General features: G+C 45.1%; 1 protein-coding gene across 1 annotated transcript in view; it reads right to left on the bottom strand.

Annotated features, from left to right (window-relative positions):
- CFAP92 (cilia and flagella associated protein 92 (putative)) overlaps positions 1–23,460 on the bottom strand; it is a 28,554-nt gene extending 5,094 nt beyond the window's left edge. The window contains exons 1-10 of the mRNA XM_045831351.1: positions 23,355–23,460; positions 22,446–22,745; positions 18,532–18,722; positions 17,699–17,912; positions 14,503–14,634; positions 13,306–13,395; positions 11,394–11,543; positions 9,186–9,370; positions 5,789–6,693; positions 2,446–2,640 (exon numbers count right to left, since the gene is read on the bottom strand). Of these exons, the coding sequence (XP_045687307.1) occupies positions 2,446–2,640; positions 5,789–6,693; positions 9,186–9,370; positions 11,394–11,543; positions 13,306–13,395; positions 14,503–14,634; positions 17,699–17,912; positions 18,532–18,722; positions 22,446–22,710 (2,327 nt within the window). The 5' untranslated portion in view covers positions 22,711–22,745; positions 23,355–23,460. The remainder of the gene's footprint in view (positions 1–2,445; positions 2,641–5,788; positions 6,694–9,185; positions 9,371–11,393; positions 11,544–13,305; positions 13,396–14,502; positions 14,635–17,698; positions 17,913–18,531; positions 18,723–22,445; positions 22,746–23,354) is intronic.
- Between the last annotated feature and the right edge of the window lie 477 nt (positions 23,461–23,937).

Below are 23,937 nucleotides of genomic sequence, written 5' to 3'. Positions count from 1 at the left end.
ATTTGTGCCCCTCACATGGTGAGCTTCAGCTGCCTGGTGCCCACAGCCCCAGGTGGGGTTTCCTGCCATCATCCTCGAGCAGGTGTGCACCTCATGGTGCTGTGCTGGAAGATTTGGCAAATCCTGCTTCCAGGCACAGCCAGCCACGTGGGCAGGTGTAGTCCTTATGAAGCCTGGGTAGGACCCCTAGGCTGGGGTGCCTCAGTGGGTTGGCGATGCAGTACTGGTGGGATGCCTCCACCGTGGGCCATGCCACCATCCTCTTTTGTTGTGTCCCACTCCATCTGCCCGGCTCCGATGTCCCTCGGGGGCTCTAAGGCATGGAAGTGCAGGCCTTAATCTGGGAAACCGTCCCCATCAGGTGTCACTTGGCCTTCTTCCCCCAGAGCAGAGGGGGAACTGGGGACAGCTCATACAATATATTTAATTAAAATTAGTTGAATGAATGAATGAATGACTACACCCACCAACACAGGATAACACTGCAACTCTGAGCTCTTCTACAGTCAGAGGGGGAATCCAGGCTGTGCTCATAATGTCAAGCAAACCTCTTTTGCCCTAAATTTAAATATTAATAGCTGTGCATTTATGGAAAACATAGTATAATTCTGTCCATTATGTCCCACTGCTTGCAAGTATTCACCTTTGCATTTTACCTACGTTCATATAACTCTAATTTTTAAGAAGTTGAGTAAGATTCATAAAATTGCTCATTTAGAATTCTTTGAGCTTCTTGGTAATGGAAGGCCTGGGAATAAAAAGTGGTGCTATTGTCGCATCATGATCATCCAGTAGCGTTTTCTCAGTTTTCCTGTGGGAGACTTCCTGCGGAAGGTGCAGTGCGCCCAGGAGCACTCCAACTGCTGCCATGGGCCTGGGCGAGTTCCTGGCACACTCTCCTCACACCCCCCTGATCAGCCGTCCTGCTGAAGATTGCCCAGCACAAAACAAACCACCAGTCACACAAAAGAACAAGCTTCCTCCCACTTAGTAAGAGTTGGCGGTAAGGACAGAGTTACTTATTTTTTAAAGTTATTAACATGTTTCTGGAACAGAATGTGTGTGTTAATGTTTCCCATCTGAGTTCTAGTTCTAAGTCTATAAAACCGTGATTTTTCTATAAAGTTGTAGAGTAAAAGGTAACTGATAGTGACAGTTGTGTGATGGACAGCATGTGCTCTGGGGTGGGGGCTCTGATGAGGGTGGGCAGCGTTCAGGAAGGTACGGTGTGCCCAGAGCCACTCCAACTGCTGCCATGGGCCTGGGCGAGTCCCTGTGGCTGCCCACCATCTGACTGCAGGCCCAGTTCTGCCTGGCAGGGACTCAGGAAGGCAGCTCAGTGTCCTAAAGCAACAGCAAACTCTCTCCCTCTCACAGCACGTGTCTGGAGGTGGTGGGAGACACAGCAGGCTCATGGGGTGATGGGGGGCAGCCTGCCCAGCCTTTGAGACCCATCAGCAACTCTTCTTTTATCTGTGCCTCCACCACTCCTTAGGCCTGGGCAGTGCGGTCCCTAGCTGCTCACTCCTGCCTGCCAGAGACCCATAACTTCTACCACTGGCAGCATTGCCGTGCCAGCCTCTGTGCTGAGTGGCAGAGCTGCCGAATGCCCAGACCTGGCTGGACCCAGCCCTTGTCCAGTGCCCACACTGTGCCACCTCCCTAGTGTAGAGTCTGGCCTGAGCCCTGCGGTTATGGTGTGCCCAGGGCTCACACGGCCCCCACTGTACTCTTCATTGTCTATCTCCTCTTCTGAACAGGGTCTGCTTCTCTTAGCTCTCCTCCTAGAGCAGGCATGACACAGTGGCCATTCTATACACAAATGAGGAGCTCTGCAGGCAAGTGTGAGCTGTGCAACCCCGCAGGCCAAGCACCCAGCTTCCCAGGGTTGGGGAGTGCCCACCACTGACGGCCTGGGAGGTCACCAGTGTAAGAGCAGAAGGACCAGCACAGGCAAAGCAGTGCAAGTCATGGAAGATCCCGATCTCTGGAGAAGGGCTTTCTGAGGAATAGGAAGGGAGGGAGGGTGAAACAGGGGAGCAGGGAAGAAGCAGACAGAAGGGCAAACATTTGGTTGAGAGGGAAAGCTGCTCTTGGCCTGGTGGATCTGGAGGTTCCCCATCGCTCACTGGGAAAATGGGTTTTAACCAATTGCTCATCTCTCAGGTTATCCTGGGATATTCTCCAAATACAGCAGGCAGGTTCATGTGATACGTGTTTGAATAAACTGTCTTCATTTCACCCATATGTTTCTGAAACCCTCTCGGAGAGCATGTGCAATACTGGAAATGACACAGGCTTGGGGTTCCTTGGAACAGCACTCTGCCCCTGGCTCAGCTTCTCTGGGTGTGAATAACAACTGCACCCCTAAGGGCATGCACTGCCCATGGTCGCCACCACAGGCAGGCCAGCAGCTGCCATCCCGCAGCAGGCTGGGGTGCCTACCTGGTCAGGGCCTGGAAGGCCTTCTGCATCATGGTGTTGCGGAGGTAGAGCTCCAATTGCTTCATGAGCTGGGACACTGGCTTGAAGAGATGCATATGGTACAGGATGGTCTCCAGGTCTGCGTAGAGGCGGTGCTGAAACAGCAGCTGAGAGTTGTAGAGCACCTTGTGTTTCCTGTGCTGTGATTTGGAAATTCTGCAAGAGGCGGCCACAGGACAGTACCTTAACACTGCTCTACAGGCTTCTGGAATGCTGCCGCTGTGCTCCGAATGACAGCTATGTATGTATGTATGTATTCGTTGCTTGTTTAAAACCTTGAAGGGGAGACTGGCAGTGAAAATGCTGAAACCAGCCTCGTGTTGCTGGTGTCCCACTGCCCCCCCCATCCCCTGCCCTGCCCTCACTGCACCAGCGGGTAGTTTCCGAACGCACCCTGCTGTGCCCCGCTGTGTTCGGCACACTTTGTTCTCACGCCTTGTTGAGCCTGTTGGTACGCCTGTCCTGCATGTACTGCTGGTGGATCTGCGTGTGTTTTTTTTCATGGGGTTTCTTCTTTTGTGAAGTATGTGTTCAAATATTTTGCCTATTCTTCCATTAGAATATTTTTAATGTTTTTTATTGATTCACAGGCATTTTATATGTTCAACATATTAGCTCCACACATCAAAAATGTTTTTTTCTCTATTCATGGTTTGTGTTTTCACAATTATAATGGTGCCTCCAGATGAACACAAGTTATTAATTTTAATGGAGCCAAATCTATCATTATTTTCCTTTCTTCTTTTTTTCCTTACCTGAGGACACTTTTTTATTGCTTTTAGAGAGAGAGGGAGGGAGTGAGGGAGGGAGAAAGAGAGGGACAGAGAAACATCAACTGGTTGCTCTCTTGTATGTGCCCCTACTGGGGCCTGCGTCCGGGCATGTGTCCTGACTGGGGTGGAAACTACTACCCTTCTGCCTGCGGGATGATGTTCCAGCCGACTAAGCCACACTGACCAGAGCTATTTTCCTTTATTCTTTGTACTTCTGTCTTACTCAAGAAATCTTTCTTTATTCTGAGGTCATGAATATGTTCTCCATTATTATCACCTAAAACTGTTATAATACTAATTTTCAAAAATAGATTTTTCTGGTGAACTATGAAAGACCAGAAAATTGTGGTCTAATTAATTGTACTGTGTCCACCAATAGGACACTTTATGTCAGCTGCCACCATTGGGAGAAACAGGGTTTTGGGTACATGGAAGTTCTCTATAGTATTTTTGTGACTTATTTTAAATCTATGATTATTTCAAATAGGATTTTAACCTACCTGGAATTGAGTTTTATAAATTACATCAGCTAGCAAATTAGGAAACTATCAGTAAATTCAGAATAGGGTAAAACTTCCCCAAATTGGCAAAGAACATCTACAACACTGGAACATATATAATGGAGAAAGACCCATCGCTTCCCCCAGTGATCGGAAACAAGGCCAGCCAGGGACCACTCTGACATGCAACAACCCTGCAAGTCCCTACCAGCATGCTGAGGAAGTAAAGGCATGCAGTTTGGAAAGGAAGAAACTAAACTCTCTCTATCTGCTGATGCCATGGTGGTCTATGTACAAAATCCCAAAGCATCTACCACAAACAAACAAACACTCCTCAAACCTGGATCAATGAAGAAAAATCACCCTGGCTGGTGTAGCTCTGTGGATTGAATGCTGGCCTGTGAACTGAAAGGTTACCAGTGTGTGTGAGAGGCAACCAATCAATGTATCTCTCACACACTGGTGTTTTTCTTCCTCTTTTTCTCCCTCCCCTCCCCTCTCTCTATAAGTAAATAAATAAAATCTTTAAAAAAAGAAAAAACAGCCCTGGCTGGTGTAGCTCAGTGGATTGAGTGCTAGCCTGAGAACCAAAGGGTGGCTGGTTCGATTCCCAGTCAGGGCATATGCAGGCCAGGTTCCCAGTGGGAGTATATGAGTGGCAACCACACATTGATGTTTCTCTCCCTCTCTTTCTCCCTCCCTTCTCCTCTCTCTATAAATAAATAAATAAATAAATAAATAAATAAAATCTTAAAAAAAAGAAAAATGATCATATTTCTATATACAAGCAATAAACACTTGGAAACTAAAAATACCATACCATTTAAAATAACTCAAAAATAAAAAAATTAGATATAAATATATCAAAACATGTATGTTGAAAACTACAAAATTCTGATGAAAGAAATTAAAGATCTAAATAAATGCAGAGACACACCACATTCACGGAAGGCTTGACGTAGCAGTGATGTCAGTTCTCCCCCAGCTGATACGTAGCGGAAGGTTTTCAAGGTTCACCCAAGTTGAAGTATGTGGATCGGTACTTCATTTCTTTTTTTATGGCTGAATATCATTCCATTGTGTGGCTATATCACATTTTGTTCATTGGTTCATGGACATATGGGCTGTTTTCACTTTCTGATTACTATAAATAATACTGTTATGAACATTCATGTGCATGTTTTTGTGTGGACATATGTTTTCAGTTCTCTTGGGCAGAAAACCACCATAAGGCTGGTTTCTCCCTGGTGTCTCTTGGCCTGTCAGCACATCCAAATGGGCCCTACAGGGCGGCACTCCCCTGCTGGGTGTAGAGACTCAACTTCAAGCCTTTCTGCCACTATCAACATCTGGATTTGGGGGTATCTGAGCTCTGAGGACAAGCAGGGGACCTGTGGACTAAAGGAAGGAGGTCTTATCTATCCAAACTAGGATGCTGGAGAGTCACGAAAGGAAAAGAGAATTATCGTGTCACCAAAACTAAAGAATGGAAGGACCATAAGGGGCCACTTGCTCCAGCCCAAAACCAGGCACTTTAGTTGCCCCTATGATGACCCCACTGAGAAGCCAACAAGTGTTCCTGAATGGAGGAGGCATTTTCTGTGGTCTAGGCAGTCCCTCTAGATTCAAAATAATCAGATATATCTTACCTGGGAGAGTTGATATTTATTTCTTTGAGGTGTCTACCTTAGGGCCATAAAGCACACTCTTTTTTCCCCATTCACAGTTTATTGGTCCCATAAACCTGGACCAGGGCCATACAAAACATTCTGCTTCTTATTAACCAAGTAGGCTCCTCAGAAGTCTGAAGGCTGGGCTCGTTTTCCTGAACCACCTTCTCTAAAGTCTTCCCTTCACCTAAAAGCAATCAGTTCTTCTTGTTTTAAAACTCACTTCCTAAGCCCTGAGGAACACTTCAAAATAAACCCCAGAGGAAACGAGTGGACATATCCCTCTCACAGAGCAGGACAGGGAACCTGGGCTTGGTAGTGAAAGATCTCTCCACTCACTCAGTCCCCAGACGCCACCTACCGACTTTGGTGGCTCTCCCATAGCCGCTTCAAGCCTTGGTCAGCTATGCCTTCCAAAATGAGGAGGTGGATCTTCCCGTCCAGCATGTGGAAGCCGGTGAGCACATCCAGGTCCTGCCTTTCCTGGATCTTCGCCCGCACTTTAAAGGCTAACAGGATCTGCTGGATGGTCGGGACAGGGCAGGAGTCCAGATCGAGGGCTTTGGCATTGATCAGGGTGATGTCCTGCAGCAGGCTATATAGGAGGGAGGCCTTCCTGGAGTCAAATATGAAAATGATGCGGCCAAACTGGGTGCCTGCGAGGTCTGGACTGGCGGTTTCTGCCATGGCCTGCAGTGGCACCGAGATGTCTACTCGCAGCTTGAGCAGGGAGTTGGCCTCTAGGTAGTTACCCATGGGCATTGGGCCGTGATGCAGGGCATCTGTAGGGACCTTAAACCCCACAACCTTTCTGCTCCTGCTGTCCTGGTTATGGTGTATGGGCTTGGGCTCACAGCTGTGGATGGGGATAGCCAAGTTCAAGTACTTGTGTCCAAGGAGGAGTTCAGCAAAACTTACTCGGGCTATTCCGTAAGGGTCCCACATCTTGTTTTGGGATTCAAAGGGATTGCTCTCTGTCTCTTTGGGAGAGATGAGGGCCTGGAAGTTAATATATGAATCCAGAGGGTCCTCCCCAAACAGGGTGGGCTTCCGGGAATACTCCTCTGACTTTCGGTCCCGGTCGTGAACTTCTACCACCATGGGAGGGCCCTCCAGGTATTCCCTCAGGTCATTGGGGTGCATTGCACCAAGAAAAATGACATTGATGTCCTGGAAGGAGATGTGGCTTCCATGAGGCTGCCCCTCAGTCTGGTGAGCCGGAGTCTTGTGAAACTGGTACTTGCAGTACACGGGGGTGCAGAGCCTCTGTGAGAGAACAGGGAGACATCGGGGCACTGGGCTGCAGGGGCAGTCACTCTCTCTCTTCTGGAGGAAGGCTCCCCGGCAGGAGGCTCCAACCCCGGGGCCACCCTCACCAGCCCAGCCCCTGCAGGCTGGGTTTCCTCATGGCAACGAGAGCCTGCTCTGCAAGGTCATTCCCAGGACTGAGTGACACATGTCAAAGCACCAAGATGGTGGCTGGCACAAGAAAAGGGCTCAAAAATATCAGCACGATTTCTTCCTCCCAAACTGTGAGTGCCATCAAGATAGGCCATGTGCCTTTTTCACATCTGTATTTCTAGCTCTTAGCCCAAGGCCAGGCAAAGAAAAGGAGGACATAAATAAACCATATTTTCCAGACATACACCTGGGGGCATTGGCACAGGCTCATCTTTACTATATTAAGCATCTGAGCAGAAAGCTGCCACAGGAGAAGAAAGACTTAGAGAGGCTCGGGGCTTAACAGGGCGTGGAGAATGAGATGGAAGGAGGGGCAGAGCTGTGCTGAAGCAGAAAGAGGGAACCTTGCATGTTTTGATGGTGGTGCTAAGATTTTATAATCAAAAACTGTTACACGAGTTTGTGGTCCAAATTTATATTTCATGTTGTCTTATTTACTTTGCACTGATGCTGAAATTTTATTTTAAAACAATCATGGGTTAGTAGTGCTCCCAGATACCTGGGCGAAGTCATTTAGAAACCTTTCTGCAGAAATCCACTTTCAACTTAGGCCTCAAAGAATTCCACAGAGAAAGTCCCATTGAACGTGAGATCAGAGTGAAAATCACAGAACATATAAGGGAAAAAGGGACTACCAGGAAAACCAGATGCAAAAAGGCATTAAAGTATTAAAGTAGTCATATGCATAAAACAAATATATTTGTTGTTTTTAAAAATTTAAATATGAAGGCCAAATCTATTAGAATTTTATTTATATAGGACAACTGTAATAGCATAATCAATAAAATATATTAAAAATAAATAAATGACAAAAATAATTACATTTATTGGTACTGAATAATTTTTAAAAATTTAAACATTACCTATAATAGCATACGTTTTTATAAAATCCTTAAGAAGAAATTAAGTGGAAGATATATAAGACCCATACACTGAAAACTATAAAACACTCCAGACAAAAATCAAGTGAAATGTATATAGCAAAATATAGGCACCCCTATGTTCATTGCAGTGTTTTTATGATAGCCAAGATATGGAAGCAACCTAAGCATGCTTTGAAGAGGTGGTACATATATATAATAGAACACTACTCCAGCTGTAAGAAGAATAAAATCTTATCATTTGCAAAAACATGAATAAACCTAAAGGGTGTTGTTAAGTAAAATAAGCAAGGCGGAGAAAGATGAATACCATATTATTTCACTTATATGTGAAATTAAAAACCCCAACCCCAAATAAATGAGCAAACAAGACAAACTCATAGACACACAGAACACAACGATGGCTGTCTGGTGGAAGGGGGTTGGGTTTCTGGGTGAGAAAGGTGGAAGAAATCAGGAAGTACAAATTGCCAGTTATAAAAATAGTCATGGGGATGTAAAGGAAATATAGTCAATAATATTATAATAACCATGTATGGTGCCAGACGGGTACTAGACTTACTGGGACGGGTACTAGACTTACACAGATCTTTGTGTAAGGTGTATAAATGTCTAATCACTATTTTGTACATGTAAAACTAACATACTATTATATGTCAACTGTAATTGAAAAATAAATTAAAAAGTAAAAAAATTGAAGAGAAAATTGGTGAACTTAAATATATAGCTGAGTGGATTACCCAAGTTTATACAAAGAAGACAAAGATACAAAAAATATAAAGGAATGATTAAGAGGCAGTGGAAGAGAATGAGATTAGATCTGACATATCCTAACTGGGGTTTCAGAATTTTGCAATTGTTGTACAAATTGAATGGCAGAAAGGTAAAAGTAGAAAAGGTAAGGATAGAGAATTGAACACATCAAAGACATGAATCCTTAGGCTGAAGGAGCCCAAGTATACCTCCCATCGTTTAATCTTTGCTCAGGAAGCTACAGGAGGATATGCTCCACCGAAACCAGAGAGCTAACAAAGCAGAGGAAGACACAGAATCCAGGGACAGGGATCCCGCCAAGAGAGGGAAAGGGGAACTTCCAAGATAAACAGCAGTGCCAAACCTGGCTGGTTCAACGTGAGTGGGCCCTGCGGCCCTGACAAGGGTGCCTGGGGCGCCTGCTGAGGGGAGGGTCGCTGCCTCCTTCTGAAGGACGCCTATGCAGTAGTGGGAGACCTCAGGACCTGCTAGCTCCCAACCCCAGAAGCCCAACCTCTTTTATATCTTGCTCCGAGATTCTAAACGGTGAAATGGGGATGATTTAAATCTGGTGTAAGGCCAATGGGGGGATAAAAGATGACACACAATGGAGAACTGGCTGTGAAAAGGAGGCCGCACATCAGTTGGTCTGGCTCTTCTTACCTCTAGTTCATGGAAGGGCACAGGTTGCGATGGAAGGCAGGAAGCACTTTTGATCTTTATGATCAGGGGGTTTAAGTCCTGCTTTTGCTCCTCTGTCATGATAGGAACTTCTGTTTTTAAAGTCAACAGACAATCTAAAATGCTGGCAGACTTTTCACTACCGTGACTCGAGATGGTTTGCCATCCTGGGTGGGGGGAGGGGGTACACAATACACAAAGCATTAGACTGCTACTTGCGACATTCCCAAGACAAGCACAGAAGGACTGGCAAGCTGAGAAGGGCCAATGATAAAACTACAAGAAAAAAAGAAATCTTAAAAAAAAATTGGGAAACACATGCACACAGCATGTTATACACCCGTTTTTCAGATTGAGTTTGCATGAATTCTCTAAGAGGATTTAATTTTTGTAATTTAATCTTGATGATCATCTTGTAATACAAGCAGTTCCTGATTCATCCATATGATACAATAAGGAATACAGATACAATAAGGAATACTTGGGTGGCACCCAAGTAGATACTTGGGTGCCACCCAAAACAGCCTGGTTTACTTGGACTTTACAGTGTAATTTCTAAAAGCTCCCCAGGTGATTGAGACCCACCATCCTAGACTTGTGCTGTCCAGTACAGTAGTTAATGGCTATATGTGGCTGCTTAAATTCTAAGTAATTAAAATTTAATACAATTTAAGATGCAGTTTTTTCTTTGTAGGAGTCACATTTCAAAAGCGTAGGAGCCATGTGTGGCCATGAGCTGTGGATTGGACAATGAAGATATAAATTATCTCTATCACTGTAGAAGGCTCAGTTGGAGAGTGATGCCCCAGGCTATCGTTGTAGAATAGAACACATTCAAGAACAAATCACACTAACGTCTATGTCAGTGTCCACTGGTGTGTTGCTTTAACTGCTGTGGCCAAGCCCGTGTGACCTTCTCCTTCCTCTCATAGCAAGATGAGGGAGCACAGTCAGGCAGGTAATTCAGAACTCAGCCACCTAGAGGACCTCTGGTTCCTCTTGGGGGCTCAAGGACCATGAAATGTTTCTCCTGATGTCTGCTCCAAGCAGAAGCATGCGACCGCCATGTGGGGGCCTGGTCCTCCCAGAACACAGCATGAGAGTGGGTGAGAGTCTCTGAGATATCACTTCTCTAGAAAGGACTCTGATGTGGGGGGGAGTTGAGGCAGTCAGTCTGAAAAGCCCAACTTTAGGTGAAAACTGATTTGCAAAAATCCATTTAAAAGTGAGAAGTAAAAAGTGAATAATATTCCTCAGAAGGCATCCTTGCCAACCCAAGAACATGTGAGAATTAGGATTTCCCCAGCACCCGTGGAACTCGATGCCCAGTTTTGTCAGCTCCGTCTCAGAAAAGACTGAAGCCTAAATTTCTAGGACTGGCCAGAAGGAAAGTGCACATACACCATGGTGGCCTCCCCCAAACCCTACAATGAAAAGGTTTGAAGTTATTCTCTAAGGAGGAAAACAGGAGGGTTCTTCTCGCCATTATTACCCCTTCTTTAAAAAGACAAAGTCCCATAATTTTACCCAAAATATATTCTGAGCTTTCCACTATCAAAACATATGGATTTAATTAATACCTATTTATTATTTATCAAACTAGAAAACCTACTTTATGAGTTGTGATAGATCTTACAAAGCAAAACAATCAAACTCCTATTCTGCTACTGAGCTGTGTGACCTCAGGTAAGTACTTAACTTCTCTGAGTTTGACTCCTCACTGGAAGAAATCGGTGACAATGATAAGCAGCCCCAATACTACAAGTTCACTGGGAGGACCAGAATTTGTTATGGGACGTAAATGCTGGGACAGGAATACCAGCTCCCTTTCCTAATTTCCTTTACTAGATGTTTTTGTAACAACCTGTAGAAACATGTTTATAAAAAGCAGCACCTTGTTTAGCAAAATTGTAGTATTTATTATTTTCACAGGTTTTCTTAGACTTTGAAATTAGAGCTGGGTTCAAATCCTGGCTTCATACGTGCTCATTATGTGATCTCTAAAGAAATGTGTTTAATGTCTCTGCCTTCATTTCCTTGATGACAGAGACACCCCCACTTTGCTAAGGTGGCTGTGAGCATGAAGTTAGGTAGCATAGAGCAGGGATCTGGTCACCATGCGCATCCTGTTTATGGACTTTTGCTCATATGTGACAAATACAAGAAACTATTGGGAACAGGTGTCACTACCTGCGAGCAGCGGCTTCAGCCCCAGCTGCATGGAGAAGACTCTGCACCGCTTCCACTGATCTCCCAGCTTGCCGTCTATGTCCTCCTCTGCATGGTATTTCTTCCTTCTTCTATGGTCTTTCTTATCCCTACCTGATTCTTTCCATTTAACTGTGGAATCAAAAGAGGGAAGTAAGCATTCTGAGGAGCTCACATTCAAGCTGCCACATGCGAACACACACAGGCTGCAGCGGTTTGGGGAGGTTCTGGAAGCTCCATGAAGGCAGAGATGGTGCTTTGTGCTGCTGCCCTTTCCAGAATGGTGTCTATGTGTGGGTAGCTGACCATTTGCCAGTTATATGCAGGGAGAAATTGAAGGGTTTCCTGACTCGCCTCCTGCTACCATCCAAGAAATGGGCAGAAGGGGCTAAAGTTACCATGAGCTATTGGTTCTATTGGGTAAAGGCCAATGGAATGAACTAGGAAGCCAGACCCACACAGAAGAGGACTCAACAGATGCCAGAGGTGGCATTCCAAATCGGGAGGAGGAATGGACTAGTCAGTTAATTATTCTGACTAGCCATTTGGAGGCAAATGAAATTATTGGACATCTCATGTCATATGCAAAATAGACTGCAGACTGAAGGTGGAAACAAAATCTTCAAAAGCATTACAGGGATACACAGGAGACTCTACCGGCCTTCAGAGGAGCAAGGTTCCTTAAACACTACCACAAGTGAGAACTAGAAAGGAATAATTAAAAAACCATTTTACCCAATCAAACGCCATGTGTAGAGTAAAAGGATAAGTTAACAGAACTCGGTCTGTGATGTTATAATGCACATAACTGATAATGCGTAATTATCCAGATGATGTAAAAAATAAAGCTTTTTGGTCCATAAGAAAAACTTGAAACCCAACAGAAAAGTAAGTAAAGGCATAAGAATAGGCAAATCATGCAAGAGTGGGATCAGATAAGCATGTGAGTGCTCTCAGCCACACTCGGAACCGGAATCAATGAGAAGCCCGACTGGCATCTGAGGGCTCTCGCCTCCCGCCAGTCTGCCACTAAGATCACACGCTTCTGCACCAGCAGTTCCTGCATCCGGAGATGTCTACCTTCACCTGCCTCCGTATGATGGAAAATAATATTTTTTAATAAAAGCAACTGACATTCCAAAATATCCAGGAATTCATTTATAGGAATTATCTATAACACCTATAGGAAGAAAAAAAATAACTCCATTACTAAAGTCGTAAAGGAGGATGTGAATTACGTGAAAAGATACAGCCTGATCAAGGATGGGAGGACTTCTCAATGTAAAAATGTCAATTCCTCCTAAAATTAATTTATAAACGTAATGCAAAAACAATTTTTTTAAGTTAATATTTTTAAATGACATTTCCTCTTAGTTGTATCCATCCCATTTGCCCAGGAACCGGCTGGGCCTCCGCTCTCTCCGTGGTCCCCACGGCATCCAGGCACACTCCTTCTCCAGGCCCCTCTTAGACTCCAAGAGGCCAAGGGCTAGCACACTCTCAGCCGGACAAGGCTGTGGACTCGGTGTCTGAAGGTGTGGGTTAGGATCCTGGCTTTACCAACACTCCCAAGATTCCCAAGAATTCTGGTTTTAGAACTTTGTTCAAATTACATAATCACTCAGTCATCTTGTGTAGAAAATGGAGATAGTAATACCACCTTACAGTGAGCATTACAAATATTAAATGGAATAAAGTAATAAATGCCAGAGCACACAGCCTGATACATAACATGTGCTCATAAATGCAAACATTCCTTTCACTGCACCTGGACTGCATGAACTCCAATGTAACTGAATTTACTAAAAGTCTACATGGCTCATGGGGGGAGTCTGCAGGACTAGTATGAGACAGGGCTCCACTCTCACCCCCCAAACACCATTGGTCTTTCCTTATCCAATCATGGAAAGATCTTCCATTCTGAGTAGCTTTTCATTTTCCTTGGTATTGTGGGAAGAAGCTTCAGACTCTGCTGGGTGAGAACCTGTTAATATTTATTAGCAAATGTCTCCCAACATTGTGTTCCATATTAGCTCACTAAGAAATGAGGGCCTTTTTCACATTTTGTAATGGCAGCCCCAGGCAGGAGATTTGGTATGTGGTGAGCATTCAGTAAAAAGGTTTGTCAATGGTAAATGAGTAGCCCTGACCAGTGTGGCTCAGTTGGTTGGGCACTGTTTGACACCTGGTCAGGGCACGTGGCTGGATTGTGGGTTTGGTCCTGGTCAAGGCAACCAATTGATGTTTCTCTTCCTCTCTTCCTCCCTCCCTTCCCCTCTCTCTAAAAATTAATAAATATATTTTTTTAAAAATTAAAAAATAGTGAGAAAATGATTGAATGTAGAGACTAATTACAATTATTTGGACAAATGGAGGCAAGAAAGGTCCTCTAGTCCTTTCTATAATATCCCACAAGGAAAAAAACACAGAAGAAACACTGGTTATCTATTTAACTGTCCACCTCAGTACTGTTTACGTTAGAGAATACTAAAAATAGTTCCAGGTTCCTCAATTCCCACTGACAGGGAATGATTATGCAAATTATAGTATTACCAGCAGATGAAATATTATTTCTAGTCACCACAAATAAAGTTTATGGAAAGTCCTAAAGGAAATTGTGCATGTAATGGCATATTAATCTCAGAATACAAAATCGTGCATTCGGGATAACCTCATCTATGTAAAAAAAGTCTTAGAAAAAAGGAAGGAATTTGCCATAATGTGATAAACCAAAACATTACAATGCTTGTTCCTGGTGATGAAATTACAGGTTATTTTCCCTGCTTGTTGTATACTTTTTTACATTCACTGAATTTTTCTAAAAAAACACACATGTAACTTCTATAGTAAGAGAGTGTTTTTGTAAGCCACAAAATAGACAAAAGCTAAATAAAGAAAAAGCATTGACAATGAAAAGAGAGTTGTGCAGAGGGCCGCGAGTGCTTCAGCAGGGCAGGGTGACTCAGCAGCAGCGGACACGGCTGACAGGCACAGAGGACACCGGACACACGCACTGCCCCTGTGTCACCAAGCAGCCACCGTCCCTGCCCAGGTTCTACTCAGCGTGTCCCCTGAGGTCATCTCTACTCACCATGCAGAGACTTGAAGGGTTTCTCTGCTCTTTCTGTTTTTTTTTGCGTATACTCCTGGTTGCACTCCATTTGGACATGAATGCTTTGTTCAGACAATTTCCTCTGACTTAAAACTAAATGTCTCACTTCCTCTGGAATGCAGAATAAACAAGAGTCATGGATTCAATCAACCAGAAATACTTATTGAATACTTTCTATGTGACAGTCACTCTCTGGGTGCTGGAGATGGAGCAATGGGTAAGCAGGGCAAGGTTCCTGACCTCCCGGAGTTGGTGCCTAAAGGGCTGCTTCAAAATACCAGGAAACTCAAACCTCAACTGGGTAATGGCTTCTTCCAAATAGGACCATTAAGTACTTGACTGTGTTATTGCATTTAATCAGCATACTTCATTTTCAGAAAAGCACCACCGCTTCCCCATTTTATAGATGAGGAATCTGACACTTAAGGAGCTTTCCTGTGGTCAGAGAGCTGGCCTTAGCAAAGCCAGGCCTGCACCCAGAGCCTTATGTGCCCAGCTGTGGAGATGACCCCTTCATAAATGTCTTTCACTTCTGTCAATGTGGGGCTCTGCATGCTCCTGGCTGCACCCAACATGTGTGGAATGACGCATGAGCAGAGGAAGTGAGTGGATGAATGGAGACGATGGAAGCCATAAGAAAGACGTGGGAAGAAAAGAGGTGAAATTGGGTTGTGTTGAAGGATAGAATAAAATTTTGGCAAAGCGATGAGGCTAAGAGCCCTCTAAGTATGGCCAAATGCCTGAATACCAGCCCCGCGATGAGGAAAAGCCTAATGTGACCAGGAAATGGACCAGGTATGAGGGAGGAGTGACAATGAGAAAGGAGCCTTGGGGAACAAGTTATGAGATGCCTTTATGGCTGGACTCAGAAGTCAGGCTTGGTTCCCACTAAGGCACTGGGAGGCCAGGGTAAAGAGTGGTATAGAAAGACCATGGAACAATGACAGAAGAAAGGAGACAGAAAAGAAGTTGGGTGATCAGAGAAGAGCCACCTAGTTGGTGGGGTGGGTGGCCAAGAGTTGAGGACATAGCGGGAGTCAACTGTGACTTGGGGGCTCTCAGAATGATGTTGCTTTTATCCAGTTCTGAGACACCAGTGGACTGAGCAGATTTCACAGAAGAGAAATGCGAACTCTTGACTGGGATGTTCCATTCAACACCAGCAGGCTGAAAACTGACAGCTTCTGGCACACGACCTACAGTGCATCCCAAACTTCTTGTCTCCTTTATAACAAACCTCTTATGGTATTTCTGCACTCCCAAAAACAAGAGTTTTAAGAAGAAAGTTTTTAAGTGAAAAAAGGCAGGACTTAAGACAACATGTATAATAGATTCATTTTTGTTGAAATTTTATACCCACATATAAAATGAGGGAAATGTTAGCAATGATTATCTCTGGCCAGGCATCATGTGATTCTAATTTTTTCTTCTTTTAGCTAGTCTATTTCTAAATTTTTTATGAAGTGAACATGCACTGATTTTTCTAACAGAAACAAAATTACTTAATATAAGATGCAGGTGACGTGAAGCTTGGGACAAGTTTTGAGGAAGCGCAGGTGCTCTTATTTCAAGAACGCCAAGCAGAAAGACTGTGGGCCCCTCCCGCAGGGCCTTCAACACCCTTCCTCCTTCACCTTCTGGCCAGCTGATCCGTTTATGCTGCCAAACCTTGGCTCCAATGCCCCTTCTTCAGGAAGCCTTCTTGATACACACGCCCCAGCACCCTGCTCCAGTGTGAGCCCAGGACAGGGCGGACGTGTACCAGAAATCCCAGCTCAGCAGCTCTGGCACAGGCCCTGAAAGCTGCATTATTTAGGCAGCCCTCCAAGTGCATCTAATGCAAGTGGCTTGGAGCCCACACTTGGAGGACGTGGGTCTTTCCTTTGGTGCAGGTGAGAAAAGCCACCGTAGGTCCCATTTTCTCACACAGGAATCCTACAATTACTAGTTTAGATATGAACCGGTGATTCTCAGTAAGGGGTGGTTTTGTTTCCCATCCTCTTCAGGGAACAATGACTAAAATTGTTGATTGTCGTTGTGTCTGGGAGGCTACTTCTGGTGGCTAGAGGGATGCTGCCGAGGACCATACCATGCACAGAACAGTCCCACAACCAGGAATGATCAGACCCAGAATGGCAACAGTGCTGAGGATAAAAATAAAACACCCCAGGATATATATTAGAAAGATTAAAAGCTGGAAGCCCAAAGCGCCCAATGTCAGAAAGTGTCCTTGAGAAGTCAGGCTAGGGACCTGGAGAAAGGACAGATTTTCAAGGTACAAAATACTGGGTTCTGATTGGAGCACTGACATTCACTTCAAGCAAGTGTTACCATGCTTACTACAAAACCAGAATAATCCTACTTATCTGAAAGCCACTAAATAACAGCATGTATTCACACTCCATGTACTCACAGATGCACATTGCTTTTACCTTTTAACGTCTCTTAAAATGGGGATGCATCTTTATAGTGAATGCCACGGCACAGTTTAATGGTCATTGTTTTATTATTATTTTTAAATTCTCTATAGACAACACACATCCTCCCTTGTGCTTGTGCCCGGTGGAGGGGGCACTCCCACTGGTGCCTCCGTGGACCTGACCAGAGGAAGCAGGCACATGCCCAAGGCCACCAGCTAGGTCAGGATGGATACGGGACTGAGTTCAGCTGTCTGACTTCCAGCCTGGCAATTTCTGCTCCTCCCAGCATGCTCCTTCAAGGGCGGTTGAACAAGAGACTTTCTGGGGTAGACATAATATTGGAGAGTTCAGAGGGTCTATATGAAAATGCCAACATGGTATCTCGGGGCAGCGGGATTTTTTTTAAAGTTTTAATTTTTGTTTCTTGGTATCCTCGCCCCCCCCCCCCCAAAGGAACACACAATACTTAACCAGAGAGACAGGCTTGGGGTGGGTGCCTATGTTAGCACTGCCGAGGGCCGGGAAGCCCCTAAAGGTGGCGGAGGTAGAGGTGGAGGTGGAGCTGGAGGCTAATGGGCATGCGCAGACACGGCGCGGTGTGTCCTAACGCCGGCACATCCTAGAGGGAAGACAGTACCACCGACCCAGAAACCGATGCGGGCCCAGGAACAGGAGATCTGGGGGACGCTGGCTTTTCTCCTCCTCCTGGTGAGGAGTCACAGCCCCTAGAAACATTGCAAATAAAACCCAAATACCTGACTTACCAAGAGATCCTGCCTCTTCTGCATGCCCTTCTGTCTTTAACCGATAATACCTGACTTTTTTTGAAACCTTGTCTGTAGTGTCCCAGATCTTCAAGGTTATTTTGTAAAAAATCATTTTCTTGAGTAACTCCTTTGTCACGTGCATGTTAAAAGCTTGGGTCCATGACACCCAGACTTTGTCCCCTTCATGCCATGGCTTCATAGCCTGTCCAAAAAAAAAACAACAAAAAAACACAACAAAAAAACCAAGACACTCTCAGTGTGGGGAGCTAGAAGGCTCAGCAGTCTAGGAGTACCGGCCATGCCAGCCTCGCCCTGTCTGGCGAAAATGGGCCCTGCTCTCCACCTGTCCGACCTCTGTGTCTGGCTCTCTCCCAGGTCCCAACGCACATTGGGAAATGAGTGTCATGGACTGGGTGCTGTCATACTTCTGGGTTTCTTGGGAAAAAATTAAGTTAAAGCAATTACTGGAAAACCATGTCCTTTCCGGTGATTCCAATCCCTGACCGAGCTGGGCTACAGGCACAGATGTGTGTGCATGCAGGCAGGTGGGTGTGCACACACATGCACTCACATGCCAACAGACAAAGAAAGAACTCACAAGAGCTACAAAAACTTTTGAAAACAAATTATTAGGTAAAAATATCTAAATAAAAATTTGTTTAATTGTATTATTAGGTCAGTGAAGATTCTCATCGGTAGGTCTGGGGTGGGGTCCAATGTCCTGCATTTCTAGCAACTTGCAGGGGAAGCAAGGACACTCTGTGTGGTGAATACTAGGCTGTATGCTACCCACAAGGACACACACACACACACACACACACCTTTACTCCTGAATCCAGGAACACTTTGACAGTTGTTGGGAACACCACCACGTCAACTTTCTTAGGCTCTTTATCATCCGGCAGAGGGAAATACTCAATGTGGTAAAAATGGTGACTCTTTGTAATAGGTTTGTCCATTTTGTGGTGTTTCCTATGTTTTTCCGTCAAATTTATATACTTTCCTTTATGACCTAGAAGAGACAGATTTAATAGGTCTTGTTTTAACCTCATGTGGGAAAGCAGACCTGTCCCACAGCTCCCTGGGACCAAAGCCAGATGCTGGGGGAGGCTGCATGACGCTACTCTGCCTGCCTGGCTTGTGGATAAGAGGCAGGTGCAGCCCTCCAGCCGGCAGAGTAGGAGGCTCTGCGGGACCAGGACTAAGCACAGGGGTACAGAATTTCAGTGCATGACTCCGAGAGTGATCGTCTTCTTATATTTTTCACCTTGGGCACTTCATCTCCGTCACCATAGTCTCAGCAATAAGAAGCAGGTAAAAAAACATAACAGCACACTGTGATTTGTGTAATAGTACCAGCACAGGTAAGATTCTGAAGAACAACAGAGGAGGCAGGGAAACTCTGCCTGTGGTGGTGGGGAAGCCCCTTACGGAACCTCAGCAGGGTCTTGTAGAAGGAGAGCTGGCAGGCATTCCAGGGAGAGGGCAGAGCCCAGCAAAGCCTCAGGAGTGAAGTTGCACAATGTGGGGTGAATGGTGGAAAATTGTACAAAGTAAGGATGGGCTTCGGCCAGACTACCAGGGCCTCCACGGCCTGCCATTGACTTTAAACTGAACCTTCCAGGCCGAGGCTTTGCGGATCATAAGAAGATGCTTTAGGAGCTCCGTAAACATTTAAGTTTCATTTTCTATTTAAAGATGTAGTTTTAAAATTTCAAATTTTTAGCATCCAGGAGACTGCATTTATATTAATTTTGTGCCACCAGAAGAGTTAGCTTTGTGCAGAGCTTAGAATTAAGCTTCTCCAGCCAGTCTTTAGTAAGCATTAGGCTTTCCTGTGAAGGTGCAGCTAATCAGAATGCTCGCTACATCTCCCAGGTCTGTGTTCTGATTCAATCCAAGTGGGCCAGCAAATGGATATATAGACCCTCATATCAACCAGAAGAAAAATTGCTACAACCCCCTTGGTGGACAATTTGGTGGACAATGTCTATAAAAAATGTAAATGTGTACAGTACGTCCTCGATATCATTGATAGTTTCGGGATTTGAAGGGAAACCACATACAGTGGTGCCTCGGTGCTCATCGTTCATCCGTTCCAGACCCTGTGATGAGTGCTGAAACCGACAAGCACTGAACGATGGAGCATTTTCTCCTGTGGGGTGGCGTCATGACTCATGCTAGTTCCAGCAAGTGTGACGACTGCCAAGCGAGCGCCAAGTGCTGAAACCTATTTTTCTCTTCAAAATGTGGTAAGTACAGGGTTTGACAAATTCTGAAACAGATGAGTACTGTGGTATGACTATAATGAAATAAATTTTATCATAGGCTAGTTGATAAAAAAAGTTTTTATGGCATCTCATCAATGTTATAAAAAATGACATTGAGCAAAACAGTATTCGAGGACCTGCTGCCATGCTTTCAACCCAACAGTTCCACTTCTTGAAGTTCAGGCTATGCAAGTGCCCACACAGCTGTGCAAAAATGTGCATGCTCGGAGGGCTACCGCAGGATTGTAACAAAACTGGGAAACAACTTAAATGTCCACCAGTAAGGGGGAGGATAAATTAGAAGCACACTATATAGACGTTTCAAACAAAACATCAGCAAAGGAAAAACAAATATGCTCACTTCCTCTTAGACATCTAAGATGTCAGGTTTTTAAAAGTAAGTTTTAGCATAGAATGGGTAGGATCTCATTTCTCTTTAACAAACAATTTGTAGAAACATTTATAAAAAAACCCCATAAATACTCAGATATTAAAGGAAAAAACATTGAACCTAGAATTTTATATCTAGCCAAAGACATGTCCTTCAAAGGTATTCACATGATAAAAAGACTCTAAAAACAAAATAAATGAGTAAGTAAAACAGAAATAAACTCCTAGATACAGAGAACAAATTGATGGTCACCAGATGGGAGGGGGTTGAGAGGATGGGTAAAAAGGGTAAAAGGGCCTTGACTGGTGTAGCTCAGTGGATTGAGCATAGGCTGTGAACCAAAGGGTTGCCATTTTGATTCCCAGTCAGGGCACATGCCTGGGTTACAGTACAGGTACACTCAAGAGGCAACCACACACTGATATTTCTCTCCCTCTCTTTCTCCTTCTCTTCCCCTCTCCCTAAAAATGAATAAATAAGATCCCAAAAAAAGGTAAAAAGGAATTAAGAAGTACAAATTGCCAGTATGAAAACAGTCATGGAGATGTAAAATATAGGAAATACAGTCAATAATGTTGTCATAACTATGTGTGGATGGTGTCAGGTAGATGCTAGACTTATCAGGGTGATCACTTTGTAAGGTATATAACTGTTTAATCACTATGTTCTACCCTTTAAACTAGTGTAATATTGTATGTCAAGAGTAATTGGAGTCCAGGCTGGTGTGGCTCAGTGGATGGAATGCTGGCCTAGGAACCAAAAGGTCACAGGTTTGATTCCCAATCAGGGCACTTGCCTGAGTTGCAGGCCAGGTCCCTATAGGGGGTGTGCAAGAGGCAACCACACATTGATATTTGTCTCCCTCTCCCCTTCCGTTCCCCTCTCTCTAAAAATAAATAAATAAAATATTTTAAAAAAGTAATTGGAAAATAAATTAATAAAAATGATTCTCAGAAATACAAGGCCTCATAAATTTTTGCTGCATAGGGATAAGCTATGCAAATGCCTTTGGAAGAAGCACCAAAATAAGAAAAACAATTCTAGGAAATGCTGCAAGAGGCGTGAGGGATGGAGGTGACTGAGTAAGAACCAACTTTCTTTAGTTGGTGTTTGCCAGAAGTTTTTTTGCTTGATACCCAAGACCCAAGATAAAAAGCATCATTGTGGATAGAGGAGGTTACCACATTAGTACAAAAACTTCGATTCATCAAGAAGATTGGGCAGTTCTGAGGATGGTATACACCTAAGCAAGTAGCCTCCAAAATATCTGAAACAACAGTTGACAGGTACAAAGACAAGCCGAAATTAATTATCATGGGGGGCAGGTAGTTTAAGCGGACAAAAAAAATATGTAAAAGTGTATATTTTTTCTGCCCTTAATCTTGCTGTTCAACCATGTGACTTGCTTTGGCCAATGAAATGTTAGCAGGTGGGAGGTGCCAAAAGACAAGTGCTTGGGTGACTGGGCTTGCCCTCTGTTGTGTCTCTGCCTTCCCGTAATACATGTGTGTCTGGATTAGCCCACATGTCCGGAGGGAGGGTGACAGACACACGCAGCAGGGCAGAGCCACTGCGGGGAGCCCAGGCTGGATCTGCTAACCTGCTCATCTAGGAGAACAAGAGGTTCCTGTTGAAGCCAATGAACTGGGGAGCTGTTTTGGCTTTGTCACATGGCATTGTTGCACTAATAACTAATCAACATAGTTTTATACCCAGAGATTCAATACACCTAAGAATCTGTATTTTAAATCAGGAAAAGAGGTGATGCACAATTAGGTGTTGGAACCAAGGCCTTAACCTCTCTGATTTCTTCATCTGCAAAAAGCAGAAATAACACCACTTCTTAGGATTTTTGAGAGGATTAAGTATGTGAAGATGTCACAACCACTTATTTGCCTGGCCCATAGTGGGCCCCCTAAAATTGCAGTTTCTTCCCTGACCTTTGCTCCTAGAATCCAGCACCCTACTTGGGAAAACCGGTGGAGGGAGCTTATGTGTCCTTAATCCCTGGGAGAACGTCATTTGTCTACGTGCATCTTGCAGAGAGCACAGAGAGTGCTGCTCTAGCACTCACCCGTATTCCCTGGGAAGGCCAGTGAGATGATGAATGTGCAAGGGACGACCTGGGGCATGTCGGAGTTGAAAGTGCTGGCAGGCCCATCTGAGGACTCGATGCTGCTGCACTGGCGGTCAGAATCCGACTCCGGGGCCTGGTCCCTGGCCTTCAGGTACTCCTCCACATCGCAGTCACTTATGGACTGGCAAAAGCTGCCCAGGGAGGACGTCAGCCCCATGCTCGCCGTGTCCTCATCCTCCCAGTCCCAGGTATGCAGTGACATGCTGCACGATGCCCCACTTCACTCAACACTCCTGACTGGAAAAAAAATAAAGGCATTTTTGTCACCACCCTCTGCTCCCAGGAAGTTAGCCTGTCCTCTTTTAAGAATAAACACCATCTTCCCTCCTCCCTCCCCTCATCTTGTTCTCAGTTGAATGGCCAAGGCCTCAGACACTGCCTGGCATACAGTAGGCACTCAGCAAAGTTAGACAATGAATGGATGAACCACAGAGAATGGTTCTGGTAGTAACTCTGATAACGAGCAGCCCCAGTTTCTCCAGCTTGTGTCTGTGTCCTCCCCCAGCCCCAGCTGCAATAATTTGACACTTCTGGAATGCCTACACCAAGGGAATGCAGTTCCCCAGGAACCACGAGGGGTGGAAGCAGGAAGCCCTGTGCTTTCATTCAGGGAGGCTTGGGGCGAGTGGCAAACCAGACCAGGAGCAGCATGTGCAAATGCCTGGCCAGGTAAAGGCGCGCGAGAATCCCGAGGCAAGGCACAAATGGGCATTGGGCGGTGGTGGTTGTTGGGGCCGGGGAGTGGTTGCTCCTGCAGAACCTGGACTAAAGCTAAGGAAAGGATGCGGCGTGGGGCGGCAATAGAGGCGGGTGGGAAACACGGTCCCCTCAAGGCGCCCATGGTACCTGCGAGCGGAAGCGCGGGACAGCAGCTCGGGCCAGGTTGGGGCAACAGTCAGCTCGCACAGCCCCTGCAGGCACCTCCTGGGAGAGGAGGCTAGCGTTGACCAGCCCTTCAACTGTGTTTGACAGTTGCTAGGAGACGGAGAGGCTAGGCCGGGGGCGGAGGGCGGAACTTCCTGCCTCAGCCACTGGGCTCGCTTCCGCTTCCGGCGTACAGACAAGGTTTGGCTCTCCAAATTTGGAAATCAGTTAGGTACATCATTCGTCGGCTCACTCATTCAGTCTTTAAAAAAATTTCCGCTGTGAACGTCAGCACCTGTGATACTCCTGACTATTACAGTGTGGGAAAAGGCAAAGCAAGCAATGGGCTCTGCAAACTGAGATCCCCCAAGCCCATCCCAAACCTCTCTCACATAGACTTTGCTTCTGTCCCCAATGTCTTTAAAATTTCATGAAAATTCTGTTAGTGATTGTAAGTCCAACCGGAGATGAGGAAACAGGCTTAGAGAAGTTCAGCAATTTGCTTGAGCTCAGACAGGGAGTGTGGGCAACACTGGATTGAAATCCAGACTGACTCCAAGGCCAG

Source organism: Phyllostomus hastatus, unplaced genomic scaffold (genome assembly GCF_019186645.2).
Source record: "Phyllostomus hastatus isolate PE091 unplaced genomic scaffold, TTU_PhHast_1.1 phas_contig_159, whole genome shotgun sequence".
NCBI lineage: Eukaryota > Metazoa > Chordata > Mammalia > Chiroptera > Phyllostomidae > Phyllostomus > Phyllostomus hastatus.
The sequence above is the reverse complement of the archived record's forward strand: the minus strand, read 5'-3'. Positions and strand labels throughout refer to the sequence as shown.